The 27728-nt window shown below is 41.5% G+C and overlaps 2 protein-coding genes across 5 annotated transcripts in view; one reads left to right on the forward strand and one right to left on the reverse strand.

Moving 5' to 3' along the window:
• Nucleotides 1-5010: 5010 nt before the first annotated feature.
• On the reverse strand, nucleotides 5011-6654 carry hikeshi (heat shock protein nuclear import factor hikeshi). The gene has a single exon (XM_026192494.2). The coding sequence runs from the start codon at nucleotides 6419-6421 to the stop codon at nucleotides 5825-5827; it is 597 nt and encodes a 198-aa protein (XP_026048279.1). The 5' UTR covers nucleotides 6422-6654; the 3' UTR covers nucleotides 5011-5824.
• A 6437-nt stretch (nucleotides 6655-13091) lies between these two features.
• heatr5a (HEAT repeat containing 5a) overlaps nucleotides 13092-27728 on the forward strand; it is a 61321-nt gene continuing 46684 nt past the window's right edge. For 2 of the 4 annotated variants that reach the window (XM_080293765.1, XM_026191683.2), the window contains exons 1-3: nucleotides 13092-13917; nucleotides 22290-22509; nucleotides 22599-22810. In XM_080293765.1, the coding sequence (XP_080149891.1) occupies nucleotides 22384-22509; nucleotides 22599-22810 (338 nt within the window). In that variant the 5' untranslated portion in view covers nucleotides 13092-13917; nucleotides 22290-22383. Of the gene's footprint in view, nucleotides 13918-16861; nucleotides 18018-22289; nucleotides 22510-22598; nucleotides 22811-27728 lie in introns of those variants that run through there. The other 2 variants (XM_080293766.1, XM_080293767.1) reach the window with 2 other exon arrangements.

The following is a 27728-nucleotide window of genomic DNA, read 5'->3' on the forward strand; positions in this document are numbered from 1 at the left end:
CATTCAAATGCATGTAACAGTGAGAAACACATTGTCTTGGCGAAAGAAAGCGTTTTTGAACAACTTCATATAAATCGCTGTAACTTTTGATAGAAGACTCAGAAACACATGTTTATGGCTTTATCTTATAGAACTCAATATCCCCGTGCTGGGCAAACAGGTTTTTGCAGCCGATTGAGCTAAGATTTTAAAATTATTCACATAATGAAAACCTATACTTTGTTTCAGGCGAGTTTCCCATTCAAATGCATGTAACAGTGAGAAACACACTGTCTTGGCGAAATAAAGCATTTTGTACAACTTCATATAAATCGGTGTAACTTTTGATAGAAGACTCAGAAACACATGATCATGGCTTTATCTTATAGAACCCAATATCCTCGTGCTGGCAAAACAGGTTTTGCAGCCGTTTGAGCTAAGATTTTAAAATTATTCACATAATGAAAACCTATACTTTGTCTCGGGCGAGTTTCCCATTCAAATGCATGTAACAGTGAGAAACACATTGTCTTGGCGAAATAAAGCGTTTTTGCACAACTTTATATAAATCGGTGTAACTTTTGATAGACGACTCAGAGAAACATGTTTATGGCTTTATCTTATAGAACTCAATATCCCCGTGCTGGGCAAACAGGTTTTTGCAGCCGTTTGAGCTAAGATTTTAAAATTATTCACATAATGAAAACCTATACTTTGTCTCAGGCGAGTTTCCCATTCAAATGCATGTAACAGTGAGAAACACACTGTCTTGGCGAAAGAAAGCATTTTCGTACAACTTCATATAAATTGCTGTAACTTTTGATAGAAGACTCAGAAACACATGTTTATGGCTTTATCTTATAGAACTCAATATCCCCGTGCTGGGCAAACAGGTTTTGCAGCCGATTGAGCTAAGATTTTAAAATTATTCACATAATGAAAACCTATACTTTGTTTCAGGCGAGTTTCCCATTCAAATGCATGTCACAGTGAGAAACACACTGTCTTGGCGAAAGAAAGCATTTTCGTACAACTTCATATAAATTGCTGTAACTTGTGATAGAAGACTCAGAAACACATGTTCATGGCTTTATCTTATAGAACTCAATATCCTCGTGCTGGCAAAACAGGTTTTGCAGCCGTTTGAGCTAAGATTTTAAAATTATTCACATAATGAAAACCTATACTTTGTCTCGGGCGAGTTTCCCATTCAAATGCATGTAACAGTGAGAAACACATTGTCTTGGCGAAATAAAGCGTTTTTGCACAACTTTATATAAATCGGTGCAACTTTTGATAGACGACTCAGACACACATGTCTATGGCTTTATCTTATAGAACTCAATATCCCCGTGCTGGGCAAACAGGTTTTGCAGCCGTTTGAGCTAAGATTTTAAAATTATTCACATAATGAAAACCTATACTTTGTTTCAGGCGAGTTTCCCATTCAAATGCATGTAACAGTGAGAAACACACTGTCTTGGCGAAAGAAAGCGTTTTTGAACAACTTCATATAAATCGCTGTAACTTTTGATAGAAGACTCAGAAACACATGTTCATGGCTTTATCTTATAGAACTCAAGGTCCCCGTGCTGGGCAAACAGGTCTTTGCAGCCGTTTGAGCTAAGATTTTAAAATTATTCACATAATGAAAACCTATACTTTGTCTCGGGCGAGTTTCCCATTCAAATGCATGTAACAGTGAGAAACACATTGTCTTGGCGAAAGAAAGCGTTTTTGAACAACTTCATATAAATCGCTGTAACTTTTGATAGAAGACTCAGAAACACATGTCTATGGCTTTAACTTATAGAACTCAATATCCCCGTGCTGGGCAAACAGGTTTTTGCAGCCGATTGAGCTAAGATTTTAAAATTATTCACATAATGAAAACCTATACTTTGTTTCAGGCGAGTTTCCCATTCAAATGCATGTAACAGTGAGAAACACACTGTCTTGGCGAAAGAAAGCATTTTCGTACAACTTCATATAAATTGCTGTAACTTGTGATAGAAGACTCAGAAACACATGTTCATGGCTTTATCTTATAGAACTCAAGGTCCCCGTGCTGGGCAAACAGGTCTTTGCAGCCGTTTGAGCTAAGATTTTAAAATTATTCACATAATGAAAACCTATACTTTGTCTCGGGCGAGTTTCCCATTCAAATGCATGTAACAGTGAGAAACACATTGTCTTGGCGAAATAAAGCGTTTTTGCACAACTTTATATAAATCGGTGCAACTTTTGATAGACGACTCAGACACACATGTCTATGGCTTCATCTTAAAGAATTCAATATCCTCGTGCTGGGCAAACAGGTTTTGCAGCCGTTTGAGCTAAGATTTTAAAATTATTCACATAATGAAAACCTATACTTTGTTTCAGGCGAGTTTCCCATTCAAATGCATGTAACAGTGAGAAACACACTGTCTTGGCGAAAGAAAGCATTTTCGTACAACTTCATATAAATTGCTGTAACCTTTGATAGAAGACTCAGAAACACATGTTTATGGCTTTATCTTATAGAACTCAAGGTCCCCGTGCTGGGCAAACAGGTCTTTGCAGCCGTTTGAGCTAAGATTTTAAAATTATTCACATAATGAAAACCTATACTTTGTCTCGGGCGAGTTTCCCATTCAAATGCATGTAACAGTGAGAAACACATTGTCTTGGCGAAAGAAAGCGTTTTTGAACAACTTCATATAAATCGCTGTAACTTTTGATAGAAGACTCAGAAACACATGTTTATGGCTTTATCTTATAGAACTCAATATCCCCGTGCTGGGCAAACAGGTTTTTGCAGCCGATTGAGCTAAGATTTTAAAATTATTCACATAATGAAAACCTATACTTTGTTTCAGGCGAGTTTCCCATTCAAATGCATGTAACAGTGAGAAACACACTGTCTTGGCGAAATAAAGCATTTTGTACAACTTCATATAAATCGGTGTAACTTTTGATAGAAGACTCAGAAACACATGTTTATGGCTTTATCTTATAGAACTCAATATCCTCATGCTGGCAAAACAGGTTTTGCAGCCGTTTGAGCTAAGATTTTAAAATTATTCACATAATGAAAACCTATACTTTGTCTCGGGCGAGTTTCCCATTCAAATGCATGTAACAGTGAGAAACACATTGTCTTGGCGAAATAAAGCGTTTTTGCACAACTTTATATAAATCGGTGCAACTTTTGATAGACGACTCAGACACACATGTCTATGGCTTCATCTTAAAGAATTCAATATCCTCGTGCTGGCAAAACAGGTTTTGCAGCCGTTTGAGCTAAGATTTTAAAATTATTCACATAATGAAAACCTATACTTTGTCTCGGGCGAGTTTCCCATTCAAATGCATGTAACAGTGAGAAACGCATTGTCCTGGCGAAAGAAAGCATTTTCGTACAACTTCATATAAATCGCTCTAACTTTTGATAGAAGACTCAGAAATACATGTTCATGGCTTTATCTTATAGAACTCAATATCCCCGTAGGGCCCTGGTGTAATGTGGATGGCCTCATCCAGAAGCACAGGCCCTGTGTAAAAGCAGCAGGATATATATTTTAGTTCTGCTGAGCCAAATAAGACAGGTCAGGGTGAAGAAGTGACAGCCAAAGAAAAGCTTACCACAAAACGGAAAAGTTATGACAAATCAGACTATAAGGCAAAAAGAAAGTGCAGCTTTATGGTTTCATGGACAAAATAATTTCTGTGGCTGCAATATGACAAGCTAAATAACCAGGGCTGCACATAAGTGGTCCGCAGGTGCGCACTCGCTGTCAAAATAAAAAACGCGCACAAGATAAGAAGTTGCAACGCGTGTTTGCGTACATAGGATTTTCTGGAGAAGGACAGACATTTGTTTAGAACTCTTGAATAAGCTCCTTTAAGCAATTACTTTGGTGTTCCTCCACCTCCAAAGAAATGTCAGAAGGAGTCCAAACCACAAAAGAAGCACGTATTATCGGAAAAGTGGTTGCAGGAGGTGAGCTGGCTTCAAACAAATGATGAACGCACAGAGATGTGGTTCAGAATGTGCCGTGAAAATCCCACTCTAGCGGACAAAAACAGTGCTTTTTATATGGACGCAAACGCGTGTTGCAACTTCTTATCTTTTATTTTGACAGCGAATGCACACATACGGACCACTTATGTGCACCCGTGTAAATAACATAATGTTCTGCCGGGTGTGTCGTTGGTTTTGCCTCGATTTCCGAGTCGACAAGCGCCTTTGTTATTGGGACCAGTCATTTTAAGAAAGGTCCCCGTTAGAACCCATAAGAAATGCATTATTGCTCAGTCTGCACTATCTTTCCCAGAACAAACACCAATTGCAAATAACATACTAAAAATAAACCTGAAAAATCTGCTTAGAACAGCGTACTATGTTGCAAAGAGTGAACTACCACAGGCACAATTTAGCAGTCTTTGCAAACTTCAAAAACCCGTGACTTCAGTGGAAAATTCAAATTCAGGATCTGACACAGACCAATTCATGTTCTACAGTTCTTACAAGTTCATAGAAATTTCTGTTTAATTAGAACCAAGTATTTGAGTTGATGATTGAAATTTTTATACAATGTTGTAATTTGTGTTTCAACAATTTTTTGATTAATGTTTTGTTTCTGTTACAATATTATACTTTAATGTATAATGTTGTAACAGAAACAAAACAGGAAACAAAACATCAATCAAAAAATTGCGCTCTTTTTTATTCGGGCTACTTAAATTTATTTTGGGCTACCAAAAACTGAAGAGTCCCTGCCCGAAGGGCTACCAGGGACTTTGAAATTTTGCGAGCCCTGCATTGGGTAATATGTCACACTGAATACACATTGAACACAACCGCATGAAAGATGAAGAAAAACAATTCACTTAGATATGAAACAATGCAGTAGCCCCACCTACTGGCAATTGTTCCAACTGTTTTTTAGAATAGAAAACCATAAAAGTAACAATTTTCTATTTTATTTAGATTTCCAAAGGCTTGTCAGATTTGGCACATGATAAAAAGTGATGCAAAACTGCACAGCACTTGCAAAATGTATTTTATTCTAAATAAAATAAAAGAATCAAAAACTTCTTCTTGTAAAATATCAAAATTCATTCTTCAAAAAAATGAAAAGAAAACAGTTTTGAGAATGGACTTTTTATAATGGAAAACATAGTTCTTTTGAAGAAATAAATATAATAAACTGGCAAAAATTAAAATGCACTATTTATTTAACATAACTTCAAACTGAAGCTTCAATGAAGCTTTGAGAGCACAGCACTGCAATCTTGTAACACAAGTACTAATAATTCAATCATAAACACACTCTCAAACCTCTTGAATCTGCCCCATTTTAGTTTTTATACAGTTTATGATAATTAAATATCAGCATGTATGTTAATTAATTAGTTTTGTTCTTGCACTTGTGTATCTCTTTGGATCATACTGACTTGTTTTTTGTTTTGCTTTTCCCTCTGATTTTTATGCCCATTACAAAAATCCAAATGTTTCCTTATTTCATTTTTCTGATCATGTCTTCCAAAGACATGGTCTTGACCATACTGAAGAAATGCCCTATGCCCTAACAAAACAACTAAAAGCTCTCATGGGAGGAAAACTATTAAGCAAGACTAAGACATTGAAAACCAACTGAATGGATTCAATTTAATTGTGTTTTCCTTTTAAATTCAAGTGCTTTATTGTTCAGACCGATAAAAGATGGGATGGAGTCATTGTGAGCAGCAGTTTTTCTGTAGGTGAAGAGGCATTGTGACAGAGATGAAGGTCGACACTGCTTTTGTTAGGCACCCTGGGAATTGTCTTAGCAGGTTTGCTCTTTGGTCTTTAATGCCTTCAGTTTTTCCAGAAATTCGGATTCTGCGCCATCCTCCTCTGAAAGTTTTCATACCACTTGAGGATGCAACTGGAAGGAATAAAAGTCTCTGTGGGGTTTGGCAGCATCTGGGCCTGCGACACAGCAAAGGAAGAGGCGAAGTTGTACAGACTGTCCAACATCTTTTGGGTGAACTGCAGGAAGGTGTCCACGGTGGACACGGCGGCGCTGGACACCGGGATCTGCTGAGCCAGCTGCTCCAGAGCCTCCACTGACACGCCGACCTGAGCAACGGAGGGAGACGCAGAAGAGGTCATAATACCGAAGGGGTGCGCCCCGCCCTCCCCAGCCTTCAGCCCAGAGATCTTGAAGATGGCACTTGGCTTATCGTTGGTGATGAAGCCGAGTAGCTGCCACACGGGACCGCCACTCGCCGGATCAGGGAAAGAGAAGTATACGGCACCGCCCATGCCGGCAGGGAATGGCACGGTACCTAGCATAAATACCACCACATGGTTCACATTCTCGTAGTCCGACAGGTTAAAGAGGAACTTGTCCGGGGCAAGTTGCACCGCGTCTGTCTGCACCAACCTCCCTGCGACCAAACAGCCGAACATCACTGCTGACAGTTAGTAAACAGCCTATAGCTTCGGCTTAGCCTGCACCAGGTTAGAGTCAGTACTGCAGCTCCCGCCGTCTAACAACCGGAGTTACTGAGACACTCAATTACACACAGAAAAGTGTTGGACAGCAAACATGAGCGTAGCTTCCCAAGGTTACCAGAAACTTCTTCTACAGTTATACTAGCCCTGCCCTCTTGTGGCGTCTTCTTCTTCTTCATGTGACGGTGGCAAACTCGACGCCTGGGCGCCACCGACTGGTTTGGAATAATTACTTCATTAGCCTAAACACTAAATACACCCAATAAAAGTTAATTTGTTCTTCTTCTTTTACAGGACGAAGCTAGGATCAAACATTTAGGGGTCAGAGGCGCCATACATGATGTCATGTGTACAGTGTGTGCAATTAATATTATTGGAATAAGCAGCTTGCAAACATTTTCAATTATTTTTCCTTTACAAACCCAAATTCAGCTGGGGCACATGCAAATGTTTCTTTCAAAAGCAATCAATTAGTTGGATGACCTATTGTAGTGTCTAAGAATGATTCAAAATGAATAATCGCAATCAGTATAATACACCAGTTTCAAACTGAGCACCTTAGTTATCAAACATGAGGCAAAGCCTCAATCATGTTGTCCACAATTTTCCAAAATAATTTAAATTTGTATTTGTATTTGCAGCAAAGCAGACAACAACATTTTTTCAGCCTCTCAACCATATAAATGAATAATAACTTTATTTGTATAGCACTTTCAAAGTTAAAAAATGCTACATAGTTTGAATAAAAGCCATGCATTGAAGATAACCGGCGTGTTCAACAATATGGATATATAAACAGACACATATGGTCAGACATGACAGCGACTCTGTTGCATTCTGACAGAAGTACACCGCTTGCTATAACTCTCGTGTGGCTCACCTGTCACCCTGCTAGACCCTTTCATGTATGCCTATTAAGTTACAGACCCCTAGGCACAAATGTTTGATGTGGTCTAGCCAACTTGTTTTGATGATCAGACAAATCATACACAATAGTTTGAAATAGAGAGAGTGTGCCTTGCTTTAAAAAAAAAAGGAATCATAACTGTATAATTTGTGTAAAATATCTAAAGTATCTTATATTGAATGGAAAACTAAACTGTCAGAGCTTTTCATGTTGTTTTGTGTGTTTGTTTTGTTTTTCACAATGAATATACTGTTTATATGGTTTTTATACACATTCATAAACATACACACTTGTTGTTGTCTTCTTCCAACAACTCCTGCAGCTCCTGAAAGTACCACAGTCATGCAAATTACTTTGCATGTCATCACAATGAATGTGTTTGTTTGTTTGTTTGTTTTCCTTTCATGCCTGTTTCACTTACTTTGGAAGTATCCACCAGTTAGCTGACTTTAAGAAATACCACTAGCCTTAGTAGTGTAGGAAAGAAAAGGGCAGGTAGACTACTGTATTCCACCAATTCAATTGTAATTATAAAAAAAACACATTTGTCTGTCTTTTGATAATATATGGTTTCAAGATCTCAGTATTTGAGAAAATACTATTGTGGTCTTTTTTTTTCACTTGCCTCTTGAATGGTCCCACAACTGTACATGGGCCCCTGAAACCGTTCTTCTCTAAGTTTCAGCCTAGTTTTGGGGACAACCAAAAGCAGCTGGTCAACTGATATAAGGGCATATAAGACTGAAGTACGAAAGGTAAGAAAGGTATGGAGAACCAAGACTGTTTAGGGATTTATAAGCCAACATTAGGACTTTTAAATTAATTCTGTGATAAACAGGAAGCCAATGAAGAGAGGACATGAGAGAACTTCAGCTCAGCTCGGATGCATAGATTGCATAGGTCTTAACTAGATCACACAGGAAAAGCAGATAAGGCCATTTTAGTGCACAACATCAGGATTCTTTTTATTTCTTTTTTTTTTTCTGAAAAAATACTGATTTTACATATGTCCACAGTATTTTTAGAAACCAGAACTTTAGACTTTTTGTTGAATTTTCTCTATTATTATTGCTTATTTCTTTTTTCTATCTTTTTCTCTCATCTTTCTCCAGCAAATATTATATATTGATTCCACCAATTTTATTTTTATTGACTGAGTGCATACCAGCAGCACATGAGCTAAAGTGGATCAAGTACTCTCTGATTTAGTACTTGCCCAACCTGCTATGAGGCAGGTTGAGAGGCTAAGGAGAGAAACATTAGTGAAAGGTGATATGTGCTACCCTGCATCTTAACCAAAGTGCACCGGGAGATGCATATGCATATTCTGCATATTCTATGATCTTTTAGACAGAAGATACAAAAGCTAAATTGGCTTTATGAGCACTGCATGTATACTTATAAAGGTAGGCTAAAGCTTTCGTAGTTGTCTGTAAAGATTGTTGTACTATTCTTTTCTCTGCATATAACCAGAGGTGGTAGAAGTAGAAGTACCGCTACTACACTAAAAAAAAAGGGATTGGCCAGCTCTTGGATTTATGTAAGCATCTTGCTGGTATTTAACACAAGTGCCTCATGCTTTAAAGTTAAGTGTAACTATATAGAAACTACATAATATGCAGAGCGGGTAGATTAAATTGTTCATATCATGTTCGAGTAAAGTAAGTCAATAAAATAGCAATGTTAAATCCTGCGACACCGCACGGGATTTCAGTCTCGCGCGCTTTTGATCGTGGTTTGAGGAAGGCATCCATCTCAGTCAAGTCGAGCAGCCGCCTCTACTTTTTTTGGTATACCAAAAAAAGTAAATGGGTGGTTGTTTCATTAAAAAAGTCTACCTTGTAATTTGAACACATAAATGTCTTGGTTCTATCTTGAATTAAATCACGTAGGATCTGTATGAAATTCAACAACTTAATTTGTTCTTGTAGAGATGACATTATACAATCTACTGTAGTGTTTAGTTGCTGGACTCATGAAATTAACAAGATCACATGAGATTTCAAACTGCAGAAAAATCACTGGAGTTATAAGAGGCAGACAACTACACACACACCACGTGTATGTTATTGCTTTTTATTATGGGGTAACCTGTCAAGGACAAAAATGTAAAGAAAATTCTGCATCAAGACTTGAAATCTTTAACCTTTAACGTTAACTAGTAATGACTTCATGAACTTCTTCACAAATAACATTTTTATCATTAGAGAAAAAATTACCAGTAATCATCCCACAGATGTAATATTATCTACAGCTACTCTTAGTACCATTGATGTTAAGTTAGACTCTTTTTCTCCAATTGATCTTTCTGAGTTAACTTCAATAATTACTTCCTCCAAACCATCAACGTGTCTTTTAGACCCCATTCCTACAAAACTGCTCAAAGAAGTCCTGCCATTAATTAATTCTTCAATCTTAAATATGATCAACCTATCTCTAATAATCGGCTATGTACCACAGGCCTTCAAGCTGGCTGTAGTTAAACCTTTACTCAAAAAGCCATCTCTAGACCCAGCAGTCTTAGCTAATTATAGGCCAATCTCCAACCTTCCTTTCATATCAAACATCCTTGAAAGAGTAGTTGTCAAACAGCTAACAGATCATCTGCAGAGGAATGGTTTATTTGAAGAGTTTCAGTCAGGTTTCAGAGCTCATCACAGCACAGAAACAGCTTTAGTGAAGGTTACAAATGATCTTCTTATGGCCTCTGACAGTGGACTCATCTCTGTGCTTGTCCTGCTAGACCTTAGTGCAGCATTCGATACTGTCGACCATAATATCCTATTAGAGCGATTAGAACATGCTGTAGGTATTACAGGTACTGCACTGCAGTGGTTTGTATCATATCTATCTAATAGACTCCAATTTGTGCATGTAAATGGGAAGTCCTCTTCACACACTGAGGTTAATTATGGAGTTCCACAAGGTTCAGTGCTAGGACCAATTCTGTTTACATTATACATGCTTCCCTTAGGCAGCATCATTAGAAGACATAGCATACATTTTCACTGCTATGCTGATGACACCCAGCTCTATCTATCCATGAAGCCAGATAACACACACCAATTAGTTAAACTGCAGGAATGTCTTAAAGACATAAAGACCTGGATGGCCGCTAACTTTCTGCTTCTTAATTCAGATCAAACTGGGGTTATTGTACTCGGCCCTGACAAGCTTAGAAATATGATATCTAACCAGATTCTTACTCTGGATGGCATTACCTTGGCCTCCAGTAACGCTGTGAGGAACCTTGGAGTCATTTTTGACCAGGACATGTCCTTCAACGCACATATTAAACAAATATGTAAGACTGCGTTCTTCCATTTGTGCAACATCTCTAAAATTAGAAATATCCTGTCTCAGAGTGACGCTGAAAAACTAGTTCATGCATTTATTACTTCCAGGCTGGACTACTGTAATTCATTATTATCAGGATGTCCAAAAAACTCACTGAAAAGCCTTCAGCTAATCCAAAATGCTGCAGCAAGAGTGCTGACAGGGACTAGAAAGAGAGAGCATATTTCTCCTGTTTTGGCTTCCCTTCATTGGCTTCCTGTTAAATCCAGAATTGAATTCAAAATCCTGCTCCTCACATACAAGGTCTTAAATAATCAGGCCCCATCTTATCTTAATGACCTTGTAGTACCATATCACCCTATTAGAGCACTTCGCTCTCGCTCTGCAGGCCTACTTGTTGTTCCTAGAGTATTTAAAAGTAGAATGGGAGGGAGAGCCTTCCGTTTTCAGGCCCCTCTTCTGTGGAACCAGCTTCCAGTTTGGATTCGGGAGACAGACACTATCTCTACTTTCAAGATTAGGCTTAAAACTTTCCTTTTTGCTAAAGCGTATAGTTAGGGCTGGAGCAGGTGACCCTGAATCCTCCCTTAGTTATGCTGCAATAGACATAGGCTGCCGGGGGATTCCCATGATGCATTGAGTTTTTCCTTTCCAGTCACCTTTCTCGCTCACTATGTATTAACAGACCTCTCTGCATTGAATCATATCTGTTATTAATCTCTGTCTCTCTTCCACAGCATGTCTTTTATCCTGTCTTCCTTCTCTCACCCCAACCGGTCGCAGCAGATGGCCGCCCCTCCCTGAGCCTGGTTCTGCCGGAGGTTTCTTCCTGTTAAAAGGGAGTTTTTCCTTCCCACTGTCGCCAAAGTGCTTGCTCATAGGGGGTCATATGATTGTTGGGTTTTTCTCTGTATCTATGAAGCGCCTTGAGGCGACTTTTGTTGTGATTTGGCGCTATATAAATAAAATTGAATTGAATTGAATTGAAATCATAGCTTTCCTATTTTTGATGGTTAGTGCTGTTGCCTCACAGTAAGAAGGTCCTGGGGTTCAAATCCACAATCTGCTGCAAATGGTTGTTTGTGTCTATGTGATAGACTGGTGAGCTGTCCAGGGTGTACCCTGGCTTCAATGTCCACTATTGAATCAAATAAATCCAACATGGCTGAGGCTGGAATAAAATGTATCCATCAAATGGTACTCTTTATTAAGGAAAGGATGAATTTACTCACAAAAGACCCCACCCCCTCTAATTGGTCCAATTGGTGCACAGTATTTTGAGAAACCAGAACTTCAGACTTTAAAAAAAAAAAAAAGTTCTGGCATGGTCTCTTTTATATGATACCTGATTCAGGTGAGCATCTGAATAGCCTAAGTCAGGGGTTATCAAACCAAAGGAGAAAATAAACATCCACATAAGCAAAGCTCAAACTGCAATAAAGCGCATGGAAGACGTTTTTTATATTTGGACCAAGTCCTATAAATAATTCAATAACTTATATACTTCAATCACTTATATATAAATTAGGAACACCATAACCAAAGCTCCCTAACCTGGCACACTAGTTTACTCGCGGCGCTCATAAACTTTGAGCTCCTTTTATTCTTTTGCTCCATATACAGCGAAGGACGCAACCAGGAAAAGGTGAATACTGCTAACACTCTTCTCTTAAATACATGTACAAAGAGTTTAGATTTACAAAACAAATAATAAATTTTGAACAGCTCTAACTCAGGTTCTTTTTCCTCACACACGTAGGATGGCCAGTCCTCCTCATCTTCCTCAAACAGTCACTTAAATACTATATCAAACCTGATAAACCTAATAAAGAATCACTAACCCACAAATGTAATTCTGTTTTATGTAGTTTTTAAAAATACCAATCCCTCAAATGAATAAAAATACAGGTAAGTGAAATGGATCTGCTATACAGATGTTTTTGCTGTTGTAGTAGAATTGTCTTGGTTATTCCAGCAATAGGTGTGTGCTACACAAACCTATCACTATTATAGTGAATGATCTGCTGTCATGTTCCTCCAGTCCTCTCCAGTGCTCCGTTTGTTTGTGTTTCTCTCTCTTCTCCTCACTCCTCTCTGTAAGGGTGCCACTCCATTCCGGGTCCCCGCCCTTGGCCAACACACCTGGTTGCAATCGTTTGAGTCTTGCCTGATTGATTGTAACAACAACCTTAATGAAAGTATATGAATCTAGATAATGAATCAAGATAATGTTAAAACACATATGAAACAATGAAGCCTTCATTCAGTTTAATTTAACCAGCCCATAGTTATCCTTCTTGTAAACTTAGGCTGCTGAACAGGGTTCTGCTTGAGATCATTTCCTCTTCAAATGGAATTCGTCCTCCCCACTGTCACCAAGAGCTTGTTTATAGTGTTTTGTTGAATAAATAGAATTCTCTCTCTGATATTATAAGGTCATTACTTGTATTATAAAGCATGAGATGACCGTTAATGTCAAATTTAGGTCACATTTAATTATACATTTAATTGTAACTGTTAAAGGTCCGAGGCATTCGGATAGTTGGTAGTCTGTGCCTCATTTTAGTAACATTTACCAGTATTTAAAATTAACAGCCAGGAAGGCTGCTTCCCCACAGTTTGGCAATGGAAATCTAAAACGGTGAGTTAGAATACAGAGTGAGTTTCAGAAACATAAGAAGGTATGAAGGTAAGAAGGTTCAAACTGATTTTGGATTTTATATAAAGGTAAGAGTATTTTCAAATCCCTACTGTAGGATATTGTACAGGATATTGTGGCTCTGCCAAAAATGGACTGATGCGTGTGTGGTTTTTTGTTTTGTTTTGTTTGTTTTGTTTTTTGCTGAGAGAAGTTCGGGAGACAATTTAGCAGTTTACACTATTTTGTAATCAGGCAGTTAAAGATTCGTTAAAGACACAGGTGTCAATGTCAGGCAGTCTGCACACAGAGAAGTGAAGTACAGTTCAAAATTCAAAATATATATTAGACACATGAAAACAGGAAATAATTGTGACTGGCTATTGATGGGGAGATGCCGTGGTTATATTTTAATTTGAAAAAACAAAAGCCGGAAGAGTAACAGGATATTTCCGTTCCTTTGAGTTGTCGCCGACTCAGGTCTGCGGCAGACGGAGCAGCGGTGAGAATGCAGAGATCTTGAACACAACTGAAGTAAATTTTTCCCTTTTGCTTTTGTGGACTGTCATTTTCTTATAAGGACTAACGTGTTGTAGCCGGAACGACCAGGTAAATGATCACCTTCATTTTTTCCTCCAGTTTTTGTGCAAACTTTTGCCCATTCGCTAGCCAACCCAGGCTAGCAGCCTGTTACCTGTAAGCCTCTGCTTAATGTAGCTGTTAAAGCTAAATGACGACACTGTTTAATAGATGTTTAAGTGGAGAGAAAGAAATGTTTTTCGGCTCATATTGTTAGCTTACTTTGGTACATGTGGTTGACTTCAGTGGCATGTTGTCTTTGGAAATAGAGGAGAGAGTATGTGACTTTCAGGAGATTAAAAGTGTCAGATACTTCGTAATCCCTCTAAGAATCCTCACTGAAGCTGTTGGGTTTAATCAGTGAGTCTATCTTCATTTCGAATTCATGGTCCATGTAAACAGAAAGATCGCAGAATAGAATACAATAGAACAAGTTGGGGAGTTTTGCCAAACCAGACTGTGTTGCTACAGCTGCACATTAGAATTCTAACCAGAATACCTTTTAAACCTCTTCAACAAAAGGTTCCTTTAAACCTTTCCTGAAGTAGACAGTGATGGCAGCACCACTCCCTCAAAAGAGATTTGTAATTCCTTATTTATTATTTTAACACCTTACTCATTACAGTTTTCTCTATTACCGTAATTACCCTGGCAGTTTTGATATATTTAGGATTGGAAATGAAGTTCAGGCACCAAGGTTAAAGAGCAGCAGAACAGCAGCTGAAATTCATGGTTTTATTTCTTGCCTGGCACTCTTGGAGAAGTGTGATGTCTCTGTGGGGTGTGGTTGCAGGTGCAGTCAGTGCTGCTTGTCTCCTTTACTACTAAGATGTGGGGTGTATGTCATGTAAGATAGACTATCACTGTGTTCTGGTGTATTGGAAACCAAACGTCTTAGTTTTTGTGAATGAAACAATGAGCATGAAGCTGCTGACACCCAATTTATTTCTGAATGTTCGGCAGCTCAGTTCTGTCCTCATGATGTCCTGACAAATTCTGGTGTTAGAATTCCGAATAGTAGGTCCTGTCTATGTTTTCACTTTGATTCAGACTGGGGCTGCTCAGCAGGGACATGGTCTGCTCTTTTCTGTGGGACAGTAGTTATTTTTAGAGTCTTCCTGCACTTCAGTGAACACTGTGTGTGTTAACGAAGAAGACCAAGTTGTGCTGTTCAATAATTTATGAGCTGCTCTCTCTTCTTCTGCATCTTTCTCCTCCTTTTCCAGTTTAATCTACTCTGTTAGGGACAAAGGCTGAATAGCTTAGTCTAAAAAGCACTTAGTGGAGCTCAGAGGTGCTTTAGCAGTGGAGAGAGGCTTGAAATAAGATGTAACAAGATGCAGAAAAAAATAGGTATTGATAAAATATATTCCACATATGCACTACAGGCTCACAGTATGAGATACTTTTATGAGAACTTTTGATATTTGAGGGTGTGTGGACTGGAGCCAGATCTACACTCAACAAAAATATAAACGCAACACCTTTGTTACTGCTCCCATTCCCCATGGGATGGACGTAGAGACCTAAAATTCATTCCAGATACACAATATAACCATCCCTCCCAAACAGTGGTCACAAATCAGTCCAAATGTGTGGTAGTGGGCACATCTGCTATATTGAGATAATCCATCCCACCTCACAGGTGTGCCACATCAGGATGCTGATCTGACATCATGAGTAGTGCACAGGTGTACCTCAGACTGCCCACAACAAAAGGCCACCCTGGAATGTGCAGTTTTGTCTCACAGCAAAATGCCACAGATGCCACAAGCAATGAGGGAGCGTGCAATTAGCATGCTGACAGCAGGAATGTCAACCAGATCTGTCGCCCGTGCATTGAATGTTCATTTCTCAACCATAAGCCGTCTCCACAGGCGTTTCAGAGAATATGGCAGCACATCCAACCGGCCTCACAACCGCAGACCTCGTGTAACCACACCAGCCCAGGACCTCCACATCCAGCAGGTTCACCTCCAAGATTGTCTGAGACCAGCCACCCAGACAGCTGCTGGAACAATTGGTTTGCACAACCAAACAATTTCTGCACAAACTGTCAGAAACCATCTCAGGGACGCTCAACTGCATGCCTGTCGTCCTCATCGGGGTCTTGACCTGACTCCAGCTCGTCGCCGTAACAGACTTGTGTGGGCAAATGCTCACATTCGATGGCGTCTGGCACGTTGGAGAGGTGTGCGCTTCACGGATGAATCATGGTTCACATTGTTCAGGGCAGATGGCAGCTGAGAATGTCCCAGTTCTTGCATGGCCAGCATACTCACCGGACATGTCACCCATTGAGCATGTTCGGGATGTGCTTGACCGGCGTATACGACAGCGTGTACCAGTTCCCACGAATATCCAACAACCTCGCACAGCCATTGAAGTGGAGTGGACCAACATTCCACAGGCCACAATTGACAATCTGATAGACTCCATGCGACGATGTGTTGCACTGCATGAGGCAAATGGTGGTCACACCAGATACTGACCGGTTCTGGGTCCCCAGACCCCCAATAGCGCAAAAAACTGCACATTCCAGGGTGGCCTTTTGTTGTGGGCAGTCTGAGGTACACCTGTGCACTACTCATGATGTCAGATCAGCATCCTGATGTGGCACACCTGTGAGGTGGGATGGATTATCTCAATATAGCAGATGTGCCCACTACCACACATTTGGACTGATTTGTGACCACTGTTTGGGAGGGATGGTTATATTGTGTATCTGGAATGAATTTTAGGTCTCTACGTCCATCCCATGGGGAATGGGAGCAGTAACAAAGGTGTTGCGTTTATATTTTTGTTGAGTGTATATAGAGGCACTCAAAGAGGAGGTATCCATGTTGCTCTGATTTATTTTATTTTTGAAGATCCAGACTTGGGAACAGTGGGTTTATAGCAGTGTGACCATCTGTAAGTGTATTTAAAAATAGAAAAATCCTTCGGTAAACTGTCAGTGAAAACCGTAGTTCGGCTTAGGGCTGTGCGATATGACCAGAATCTCATATCCCGATATAAGAATTCTATCGTCCAGATAACGATATAAATGGTAAATGGTCTGTATTTGTATAGCGCTTTACATATCACAAAAATGTAACATTTTCTGTAAATTCTGTGACTCTCGGGCAGCTTGAGTTGCATGAAGTGTTTCCAGCTGGGCATCGTGTACCTGGAGTCGAGTGTTTTAACCGATGCATGAAACGATACATTTTTAGACATAAGTTATAACTAGGGGTGGGTTTTTATAATCGATTCATCGATTAAAATCGATTCTGGCTTGGATAACGTAAAATCGATTCATTAAAATCCTGAATCGATTTTTTAATATAAATTTATTTTGTCCGAAATGCCAGAATCTCTGGTGACATCTCACAAAATTTCAAGAACCACCAAACAGTAAATGAGAGCAGGTACAGGGATTCTTTACATAGACTTAAACACAGGGCGTGACCCGCGGATCAGAATCAGTTAGATGTCGCCTTTCTCACAGTCGGGGCTGAAAGTGAAAGCCGACAGCTCGCTGATCCGGGTCCGCGCTTTGTGTTCACGCCCTTTATGCGCTGATTCTAAGGCTGTTAGTTTGATCTCTCTCCAAACAATATTGACTGAACCAGCAGCAAAAGAAGATCCAAACGCTTCACATAAACATCGTCATGAATTCACTCTTTTACTGTTTTGCTTCCATTGCGATGCGCAGCTCTCTCTCTCTCCCTCTCTCCCTCTCCCTCTCTCTTTCTCTCTCTCTCTCGAACAGTTTTGCTTTCTTCATTATTCGCTTGCTTGCTACGCACAAGTTTACTGTTGCTTACAGCGCTGTCGGCCGCTGTTTTTTTCCCTTTTACATTCTTCCGAAAAGAAAACCTCATTTCTGCTGTTCAATACTGAACAAATTTAAACTTTTTAAAATTATTCAAAATGCAAAATGCTTAGCCGTGTCTCTAATAAAACCGCTGTAACGTCAGAGGTAATGTTCATTAATTAATGGTTTTCTTTCGTTTTTGATGTACTGCAGAATATTTTTTATAAAATCCCAGGCCAGGAAAATCACCTACATGTTTTTCTGTGTTTTATCTTCAGCTACTTTGACACAAAGGCATCTGCTGTGATGCTCACAGCTTGGATAAAGTCTTGTGAGTGTCAGCTTCCTTTTTATAGATACAAAAATATGTAAATGTACTGATCTGAATTATATTTCTGACTGTCAAAATTTCCCAGATTTAAATTGAATCGAATCGAATGGAATTAAATCGAATCGTGGATCGAATCGATTCGGGACCTTGTGAATCGGAATTGAATCGATTCTAGAAATCAGTGACGATACCCAGCCCTAGTTATAACGGCCGCCGTTTTCTTTGTGAGTATTTATTACACGGCGTGCTGCGGGGAAAAGCCTGTTCTAACGTTTGAGTCTAAGGTTTTGTTTTGTTTTTTAGCACCTGGCGTCTTTTTTTTTTTTTTTTTTTTTTTTTTAACTTCTCATCCGTAAATAATCTGCTCTTTCACGTGATTCAGTTTATTTTGAAAAGTCTCAACGGGATCTTGAGCTTTATTGTGAAAGGTTTATGTGGAACATAAACAAGCAGACACGCGATGGTGTTACCGTAGTTGTTGCTAACCACAACGCATAAAAACAGGCGCTTGTCCGTCCTTAGTGTGGCTATATTAAATATAAGAGAAAGAGAGAACTTTAAGAAATTGATATAGCCACTACAGTGACCATCAAAACGGTGAAAAAATATTGCCGTAAACAGTTTATTTTGCGACACACAATCTGATATCGTCGTGTTGGTGTTGTTCCCAGATCGTCATACTAAAACATTTTGTTCCAGGATCAACATTGCAAGTGACCAATCAGAATGTTGTGACGTCATACTTTTGCGACTTCGGGAAAAACCGCCGTAAAACAAAAAACTGTACTTAAGCTGCAAGAAACCGCCTCTGTCCTCCGATCAACGGACCCTAACCCTAACTGTAACCCTTTAATAAACGGTAAGCAGAACTGATATTGTCCTTGCAACATCGGAATTTCATAATGCACGAATGGCTTGGTTCGTAAAAGAATAACGTCACAACAATGTGATTGGTCACTTTCAATGTTGAACCCGGAACTGGAAACAACACCAACACGACGATATCAGATCATCCATTTTGGCACACCACGAAACAAACGGTAGCGTAAAATGAAACGATAGACGTTTTTACATCGTCATCAGATATATATCATTATATTGAACAGCCCTAGTTCGGCTTAGGGATTTTCTTGGCAACTATGTTCTTAACCGACTAAACAAGGAAAAAAAATTAGGCTAACCATGACTAACAGTTTTATTTTTTTAAAGGCAGTCTAAAACTAAGAAACAATGAGATATCATGTTAAATTTGAGAACTACTTAAGGTCAAAAACTCATTAAACAAAGGCATTTGAAACCATTGGTCACATTCATCAACAATGCGTAACTGTGCGTCATCTCGCATCATGCATTATGAACATTGCATGTTATATTTTGGAATCACATTGGAGTCACTGTTTCCAACAAGTGCAATCATTCAATAGTTATCAGAGCTCAGCACTGCCCTCTGTCAAAGCTTTAATTTCTGATGTTATGCTTTAGATTTCTGTAAGGATAACTTGGAGAGATCTTAGCACAGATCAGAATTTACTCTGCCTGACAGAGGGATGTTGCCTGTACTATGAAGCACAATTTGGGGCTTAGTGAGGTAACTTTAAATTTAATCCTGGATTTTCAGTGTTTATAAGGTGGTTTGCTTTTTACCAGGTTATAACACCAGATCTAATTAGTCGAAAGCAAGTTACTGGTTACTTTCATTAACAACAACGATGGCAAAACCATCATGTGGCTCCGCCATCCGCTTGTTTATTTTCCACACAAACCTTTCACAATTAACCTCAAGATCCTGTTGAGACTTTTCAAAATAAACTGAAATGATATACATTATTCTTATTTCTCAGAAAACTGTACTATGCAAATTATGCCGCAAACTGTCCCCACCACACTCAAACACGGTAAACCTCTTCTACCACCTACGCAAGAATGATGTGAAAGAGCATGAGGAGAGTTTACAGCTGAGAAGCAAAAAAGAGCCTTCAGGTGCTCAAAATAAACCTTAAATGTTGGAACAGGCCTTTCCCTGCAGCACACCATGTAAAAAATACAAAGAAAATGGCGGTCATTACAACTTATATATCTAAAATTGTATAGCTTCATGCCTCTGTCAAGCGACACCCAGCTGAAAACACTTCACACAAGTCGAGTTGCCCGGGATTCACAGAATTTACAGAAAACGCACTATTTCTCGAAATATATTGCGATTGGGATATGAGATTGTGGTCATATTGCACAGCCCTATATATCACAAAATGGTGCATTTTCTGTAAATTCTGTGAATCTCGGGCAACTTGACTTATATGAAGTGTTTTCAGCTGGGTATTTTGTACCTGGAGTTGAGTGTTTTGACCAATGCATGAAACTATATATTTTTAGATATAAGTTGTAACGGCTGCCATTTTCTTTGTGAGTATTTATTACATGGCTTGCTGCGGGGAAAAGCCTATTCTATCATTTGAGTCTAAGGTTTTTTATTTTGACTCCTTTTTGCTTCTCATCCGTAAACTCTCTCCATACAGTTTCACATGATTCTTCTGTAGGTGGTAGAAAAGGTTTGTCGTGTTTGAGTCCATGGTGGGTACCGATTTCCTGCATAATTTACGTAGTACAGTTTTCTGGTCCATGTCAGACTTTTTATAACCAAACCATGTCCAAGCTACATAGGTAGCCACTCATTTAGGAATAAGGTCCTCGACTTGTTTTGTTTTTTTTAACAGGTCCTTTAACAATAGATGTTTTAATTTCGTCATCCGGCATATTTCATCATATCACGCAGCCCTGGCTTGCTTTGCAGTTTAGGGCACAGGGAGACCATAGTGTTCATTAGTTCTCCATCAGGATCCCAAAGGCAGCTGTTGGCTATTGGGAATCCTCTAGTTCCAATGTCAAGTTGATCTGTACGTCCATTTAAAAAAAAAAAAAAAAAAAACCCAACCACAATCTTAAATGGTGTATACAGCAAAATAATATATATAATAATATATATATATATAATAATATGTATATTTTATATAGAGCTGGGCGATATAAAATTTTTCATATCACGATATGTTTTTTTCATTTCAGGCGATAACGATATCTATCACGATATAAGCCAAATAACTATATTTGTAAGATTTAAATGTGCCGTTGCTCACAAGTAAAATGTGAAATAATCAGCAGCTTGTTTTGATTTAAATATTTATTTTCCAAAATAAGTTCAACAGGGTAGAAGTACTTAAGGAACATGAGACTTTTTCAGATAAATAAAGGCAAATATTGCAAACTACACAAAAGGCAGCCGCTAAAGCGTTTAAGTTTCAAAATAGAACAAACGAAACAGACGACTAAATTGTCAATTCCACTTAGAAACAAAATATTAATTCTAAAAATAAATCTTAGTTTGTTTTACAGAAGAACAGACAAAACTGACTAACTTTTGTCAATATCAAATAAACTGAGAACTAAAAGGAAATTCTCAATCTCTCCTTGTTATATAGCTTAGCTTTTCAAACAGTTTTAACAGTTACTTTAGTCTGACAAAAGCCGAATGACGAATCAGCGCTTCCAGTCAGAGATTGAGCATGCACCGCTTTATTGTATTTCCAGACTTGCTTTCGGCACAATTTACAGTGCGCTACTCTGTTTTTTGTCAGACTTGAAATAGCCGAAATACCTTCACACTACGGAACTTCTATGGCTCTTCCGTTCGACAATCTCTCCAGCATTGGAACCATCATCGGTTTTCTCTTCGGTAACCTTCGGTCACGCTGTCGGTTGATTTTTCTCTAGTCTGCACACTCATTTCCTCCATTACCCTGGGCGGCATGGCGGCTGGCTGCTTCCCAAACAAATACACATGTGCGGCTTGGCACGCACGTAACAAGTCACGTGACGTGACGCTGCGGCTGTGATTGGTTCGGCTCTGCGCTACTTAATTTGGATTGGCTGTTCAAGAGCCTATCGCAATAGTTTAATTTTTCTATCGAGAAAAAGTTATTTCGCAATACATATCGTTATCGTTCTATCGCCCAGCTCTAATTTTATATATATATATATATATATATACATTCATTTTTGGAAACTTAAAGAAATATGCTAGAAAATATTACTCTCATTGTTAACATCACCCACAGTATTCACCGAATGAGAATATTTGTTCCCAGTATCCACAGCTGGGGTCCTTGATTGGAGCAAAGTCTGAGCCAAATCTTGTGTGCCTTGGTGCTGTCTTTCTACTAACGCTAGATAAACTAAACTGCCTTTGTTTTTTGTTTTTTATCCTATGTCTCAAAGAATTTTGGAGGATGGCAGGTCATCCACACTGAGCACTTGGGAGAGCACAGGAAAAAGACAGAAGGTGAAAGAGGAGCACTACTGGTGTTGTGCGATGGAGCGTGCTCACAGCCTCCTCCTGGACGAGGAGGCATGTAATCAGGTGGGCAAACACCAGAAGGCCGAGTTCATCTTGGAATGGCTTAACCACCTAAAGAGGCTCCTCCCAGTCACTGACAGGGTAAGAGGTCATATGATCATGGAAAATAAAAAGGAATTAATTGTGTAACTCTGAGAGTGGTAATTCTATTAATGTTTGTTACCCATTAGGTCGATATCAGACAGAACCAGCGGTGTTTGGTTGACCAGCTGTGGGAAATTCTAATTAACTCTCCAAGCGGGCCTACCCGCTGGCTGTTGGCCCACTGCTTGGCTGTGCTCTATCGCTTAGGAGACCCCATCCCATCCAACTTAATGGTGGAGAGGTGTAACGACATAATACGCAGCAAAGATGACTCGCCGTCAGCCCTTCCAACCCGGTTGTAAGTCTGGATACATTTATGATCACGAGGGAAGAAAAAAAAACTTTTCCTCTTTTCCATCCCCTTAAAAATGTGGGTGCAGTACCCATTCAGGGAGCATGTGAGACAGTTGTTACGATTCGGTGTTGTCAGTGTTTTGTTTTAGGCGTGACGGTTATGTTTCCTGTTTTACTTTGAAGGTCTGTTGTATCTCAGTGTGTTCAGTTTACGCTTCCTTGTCTCGTCAGTTCTGATTTGCCCCAGCTGTGTTTCCCTCCTGTGGTCCATTCCCTGATTGCTCCCTCTATGTATTTAAGCCTTGTGTTTCAGTTTGTGATGGTCGCAATCTTCCCCCCCGGTTGTAAATAGTTTGGTGTTTTGATGTAAATAGCTGTCGATACTTTCGTTTTGGGATATTTTTGTGGAAAACCGTAGTAGTTGTTTTGTTTTTTTCCCCTTATTTTTATTGTTCCTGTGTTGCACGCCGGTTGCCTAGGCCGGGGTGTAACACAGTGTTAACTAGAAAGATTTGCATTTCCTGCGAAAATGCAGTGTGGATGCTTTAAAGCTGAAGCTGTATGCAAAAACTAGCTGAAAAAGCTGAAAAGTTGCAGAAATTGTAAAAACTTTGCAGAAGCAAAGGAACTTTGCTAAAATGGAATAACTTAGCAGAACTGCAATATCTTAGAGGAAACATAATACTTGGCAGAAATACAATAGCATAGCAGAACTTAGCAGAAATATTGTAACTTACCAGAAACATGATAACTTCTCAAAAATACAAGAATTTAGGAGAAATAGTATAAGATAACAGAAAGAATATATTTAGCCAAAAATACTTAAGCATTACAGAAACACTATGATTTAGAAAAATAGTACAACAGAGCAGAAATACTGTGATTTACCAGAGACACTGTGATGAACTATGAATATTGTAATTTTAAATCAATACTATGTTTTAGCACAAATACTATAATTTGACAGAAATACTATATTTAGCACAAATCTTATAAAATAGCAGAAATAGTATGATTTAGCACAATAGTAATAACTTAAACAGAAAAATTGGAAAAGCAAAATGGACAGCTGAAAAAATGCTGAACATGCTGAGGGTCCCTCAAATATACTTGTTAAATGAAAAAAATTGGCAAAAAAAAATATAACAGCCACACAATCACAAATATGGACACATATGGAAACACACATGCACAGAGAGAGACACACACAAGATCCAATTCAGTCAACCAGTCTAAATATATTGAATTTGAATCTTACAATGAGATCATCCCATAAAAAGGCTTCCTCTCTCTCTCTCTCTCTCTCTCTCTCTCTCTCGCTCTCTCTCTCTCGCTCTCTCTCTCTCACACACACACACACACACACACACACACACACACACACACACACACACACACACACACACACACACAGAGAAGTAAGTTCCCTTTCAGTCGATTCACTCGGTACAACACATAAGTATGGGATATCACGCCCTCGCGTGTCCTGGCTGAAGAAACCTTTATTCACGCCTTTACGGCAGATGACGTGTGATGACACGCGCAAGGCCCCGCCCGCACATATAGCCGCTGCCATCACCGTCATCCCTCAGTTCTTACGCTCTTCACCTCGCTGAGAACACCTCTGCTGAGTTGGGCTAGCTAGCTACTGCTAGTTAGCTCCGTTGTCTGCCAACTTGAACCTAGCTTAACTGCCCCTGTTGGTGTTAGCCTCCACCGCCCAGCTGGTGCGTAGGCTGCCCGCGGAGCGCTATTTTCAAGTTTTTCTTGTGCAGCGTTTCGCTTTGCGTTTTGGGAATGGACTCCAAACCGAAGCGAGCAAAGCAGAAATCTTCTGTTCGCCCCTGTCCTCAGGGATGTGGTTTCTCTTTGCATGACAGCGACCAGCACGATGCCTGCCCTGTCTGCCTGGGGATCGTCCACGCTAGGAGAGCGTTGACGGAGCCCGAAGCTTGTGCGTTTTGTCGCCAGCTCCGACGCTCGACCCTGGAAAGACGGGTGACGTTTGTGGAAAGACTGCTGGGACGCTCGGCTGTCGCACGGCATGACCCTCTTCTTTCCGAGTCTGGAGCCCCGGCTTCGTCCGAGTCCGAAGACGAAAATTTTCAGGTCGATGTCCCCGCGATTAGCTGGGCTGACCACATGGAATACGTTGACGGGTTAGCCGATGACGGACCGGAACCATGCAGGAGCGCTGACGGGCTTCAGCCTGGGTTGAAGCCCGCCAGCGCTCCCCAGGAAGACGATGACGTGCTGGACATCGGCCTGGACATCCATGGTTTGTCGGAGGATGAGCAGGAGAGCTCATTGTCGACCCAATATGCCGCCGCTGCTGCGCCGGTCGGCCACGATGACACCTCTCTTTTCTCCCTGTTTCGCCGTGCCGCTGAGAAGCTGCAGGTGGACTGGCCCTCTCCTCCACCAGCTCGGAAGCCGTCGCGGTTTGCGGGTTTTTTCCTTCCACCGGAGCCCGCAACGGCCAAAAACTGCCTCCCCATGTTCCCAGACTTTCTCTGCGAGCTAACAGCGTCATGGGACAAACCTCTGTCTACCCGCGTCACGGTGCCCGGCTATGGACAGTACATGGAATTGGACGGCGCCGAGGGAGCTGGTTTAGCTAACCCACCCCCTATGGAGCCGTCTCTGGCTGCTTATCTGGCCCCGTCCCATAACCATGGTGTCGGTGGCCCCGCAACTCTGCCGTCCAAGCACTGCGGATTCTCGGCCTCGCAGCTGGAGAAGATTTATCGGGCTCAGGCCGGCACCGCTCGAGCCATGAGCTCCGTCACCATGCTCCAGACGTACCAAGCAATGTGCCTGGCGGAGCTTGGATCGCTGGTTCCGGAGGACAGCCCGCTGTCACCTCTTCTTAACGAGGTTAGAGTCACCACGGATTACATCCTCCGTGCGTCTCGCTGTGCAGCGCTCTCCCTGGGCAGAGGGATGGCTTCGACAGTGGTGGCGCAGAGGCACCTGTGGCTGACCCTCTCCGACGTCCCTGATAGAGACAGAGCTGTGTATCTGGACGCACCAGTGTCTGCGGCTGGGTTATTCGGACATTCACTTGAAGCCATTCAGGCTAGATTCGATCTGAGGAAGAAGCAGACGGAAGCTCTGCGCGACATCATCCCCAGACGCCAGCCCCAGCCCAAGCCCACTGCTAGCTCTCACAGGCCCGCCGCTCCTCTGACAGCTGGCAAGAGACCGGCGCCCACTGCTGGAGTGGGAGGGCCGCCGGCGAGAGCACGTACTCCGGCCCGAGCTCCACGCCAGTCGGCCTGGGGCAAAGGCCCTCCCCCGGGCCCCCGACGGGACCCGACGCCCAGGAGGAAGAAGCCTCAACCCTCCTAGCTGTGATTGCGAGTGGGGAAGGGATCCGGCAGCAGGGAGACGCTGCTCTTACCCCTCTGTTGCCGCACAAGAGGTGCCGCTTAAGTTCTGTTCAGGTTGTCAGCCCCAGAAGGCGCTGCACTTCCCTATCGCGGTCTCCCAAGCACATAACCCCTGCACACGGTTCAGATGTGTTGAATGTTCAAGCGACCACATCGAGTGTTCCCGCTGTTTTTCATTGTTATGCCCCGGAAAAGGTGCACCCAACAAAATGTATAAATGTACATGTTCCCATGTTGCAATCAATAAAGAGTGTGGTTTACTCTCAAACAATCTCAAATGCTCAACCTGCAGGCGAAATGAGCCAGGTCAGGCAGGGGATGCAGTCCCCTGCAGACACACTGGGGGGCGACGGCGCCCCGCCGTCAGTGCTGCAGGCCAGCCGGCTGGCTGCTCACTTCCCTCAGTGGCGCGCTTGCGCCCCCTCTCCGTGGGTGCTGCAAACCGTTGCCATGGGTTACCGGTTGCAGTTCCGGGTCAAGCCGCCTCGTTTCCAAAGAGTCGTGAACACGATTGTCAACCCCGAGGCAGCCTTGGTACTCAGAGAGGAAATACAGGCGCTATTACAGAAGAGAGCAATACGGGTGGTCCCCGCTTCGGAGACGGACAAAGGTTGGTACAGCCGTTATTTTGTCATTCCGAAGAAAGGGGGAGGGCTTCGTCCCATCCTCGACCTGCGAGTCTTGAACACGTACCTGCGAACGTACAGGTTCAAGATGCTAACACTCAGACAGCTCCTGAGTGCAGTCGGCCCGGGAGATTGGTTTGCGACAATCGATCTAACAGATGCTTATTTTCATGTCGCTATACACCCGAAACACAGGCAGTTTCTGAGGTTTGCATTCGAGGGCGTAGCCTACGAATACCTAGTGCTGCCGTTCGGGCTGTCGCTCGCTCCCCGCACCTTTACGAAATGTGCCGAGGCAGCGCTAGCGCCCCTCAGGAAGAGGGGCATCCGCATCTTGGCCTACCTGGACGACTGGGCTCTCGTGGCTTGCTCCAGAGAACAGGCGGAGACGCAGCTGTCGCGGGTTCTGTCACACATTCAGACACTGGGGTTCTCTGTGAACTTTCAGAAGAGCTCGCTAATCCCAGGTCAACAGATCGCTTTTCTCGGTCTGGAAATATGCTCTCTTTCCAGCCGCGCACGGTTGTCAGAGCACAGAGTGGCCGCGTTTCATCGCTGCCTCGCTCAATTTCAGCTGGGACGCAGACTGCGTTTCCAGACGATATTGCGCTTGTTGGGCATGATGGCATCTATGATCGCCGTAGTGCCGCTTGGGCTGTTGAAAATGAGAGCGTTTCAACGCTGGACTCTCTCTCACCGTTTGTGTGCTTCGCGTCACCTCCGGAGGAGGCTGCCGGTAACTGCGTCTTGCATGCTAGCTCTCCGTCCTTGGAGGGAGCCCGGGCTACTGCACCAGGGCTCTCGGATTGGGAGGGTGTTGTTTCGCAAGGTGGTGTCCACAGATGCTTCCCTAAGTGGGTGGGGAGCGCTGTGCGAGGGTGCGTCAGTGAGAGGGATCTGGTCC

This window comes from Astatotilapia calliptera, chromosome 19, assembly GCF_964374335.1.
Source record: "Astatotilapia calliptera chromosome 19, fAstCal68.1, whole genome shotgun sequence".
NCBI lineage: Eukaryota > Metazoa > Chordata > Actinopteri > Cichliformes > Cichlidae > Astatotilapia > Astatotilapia calliptera.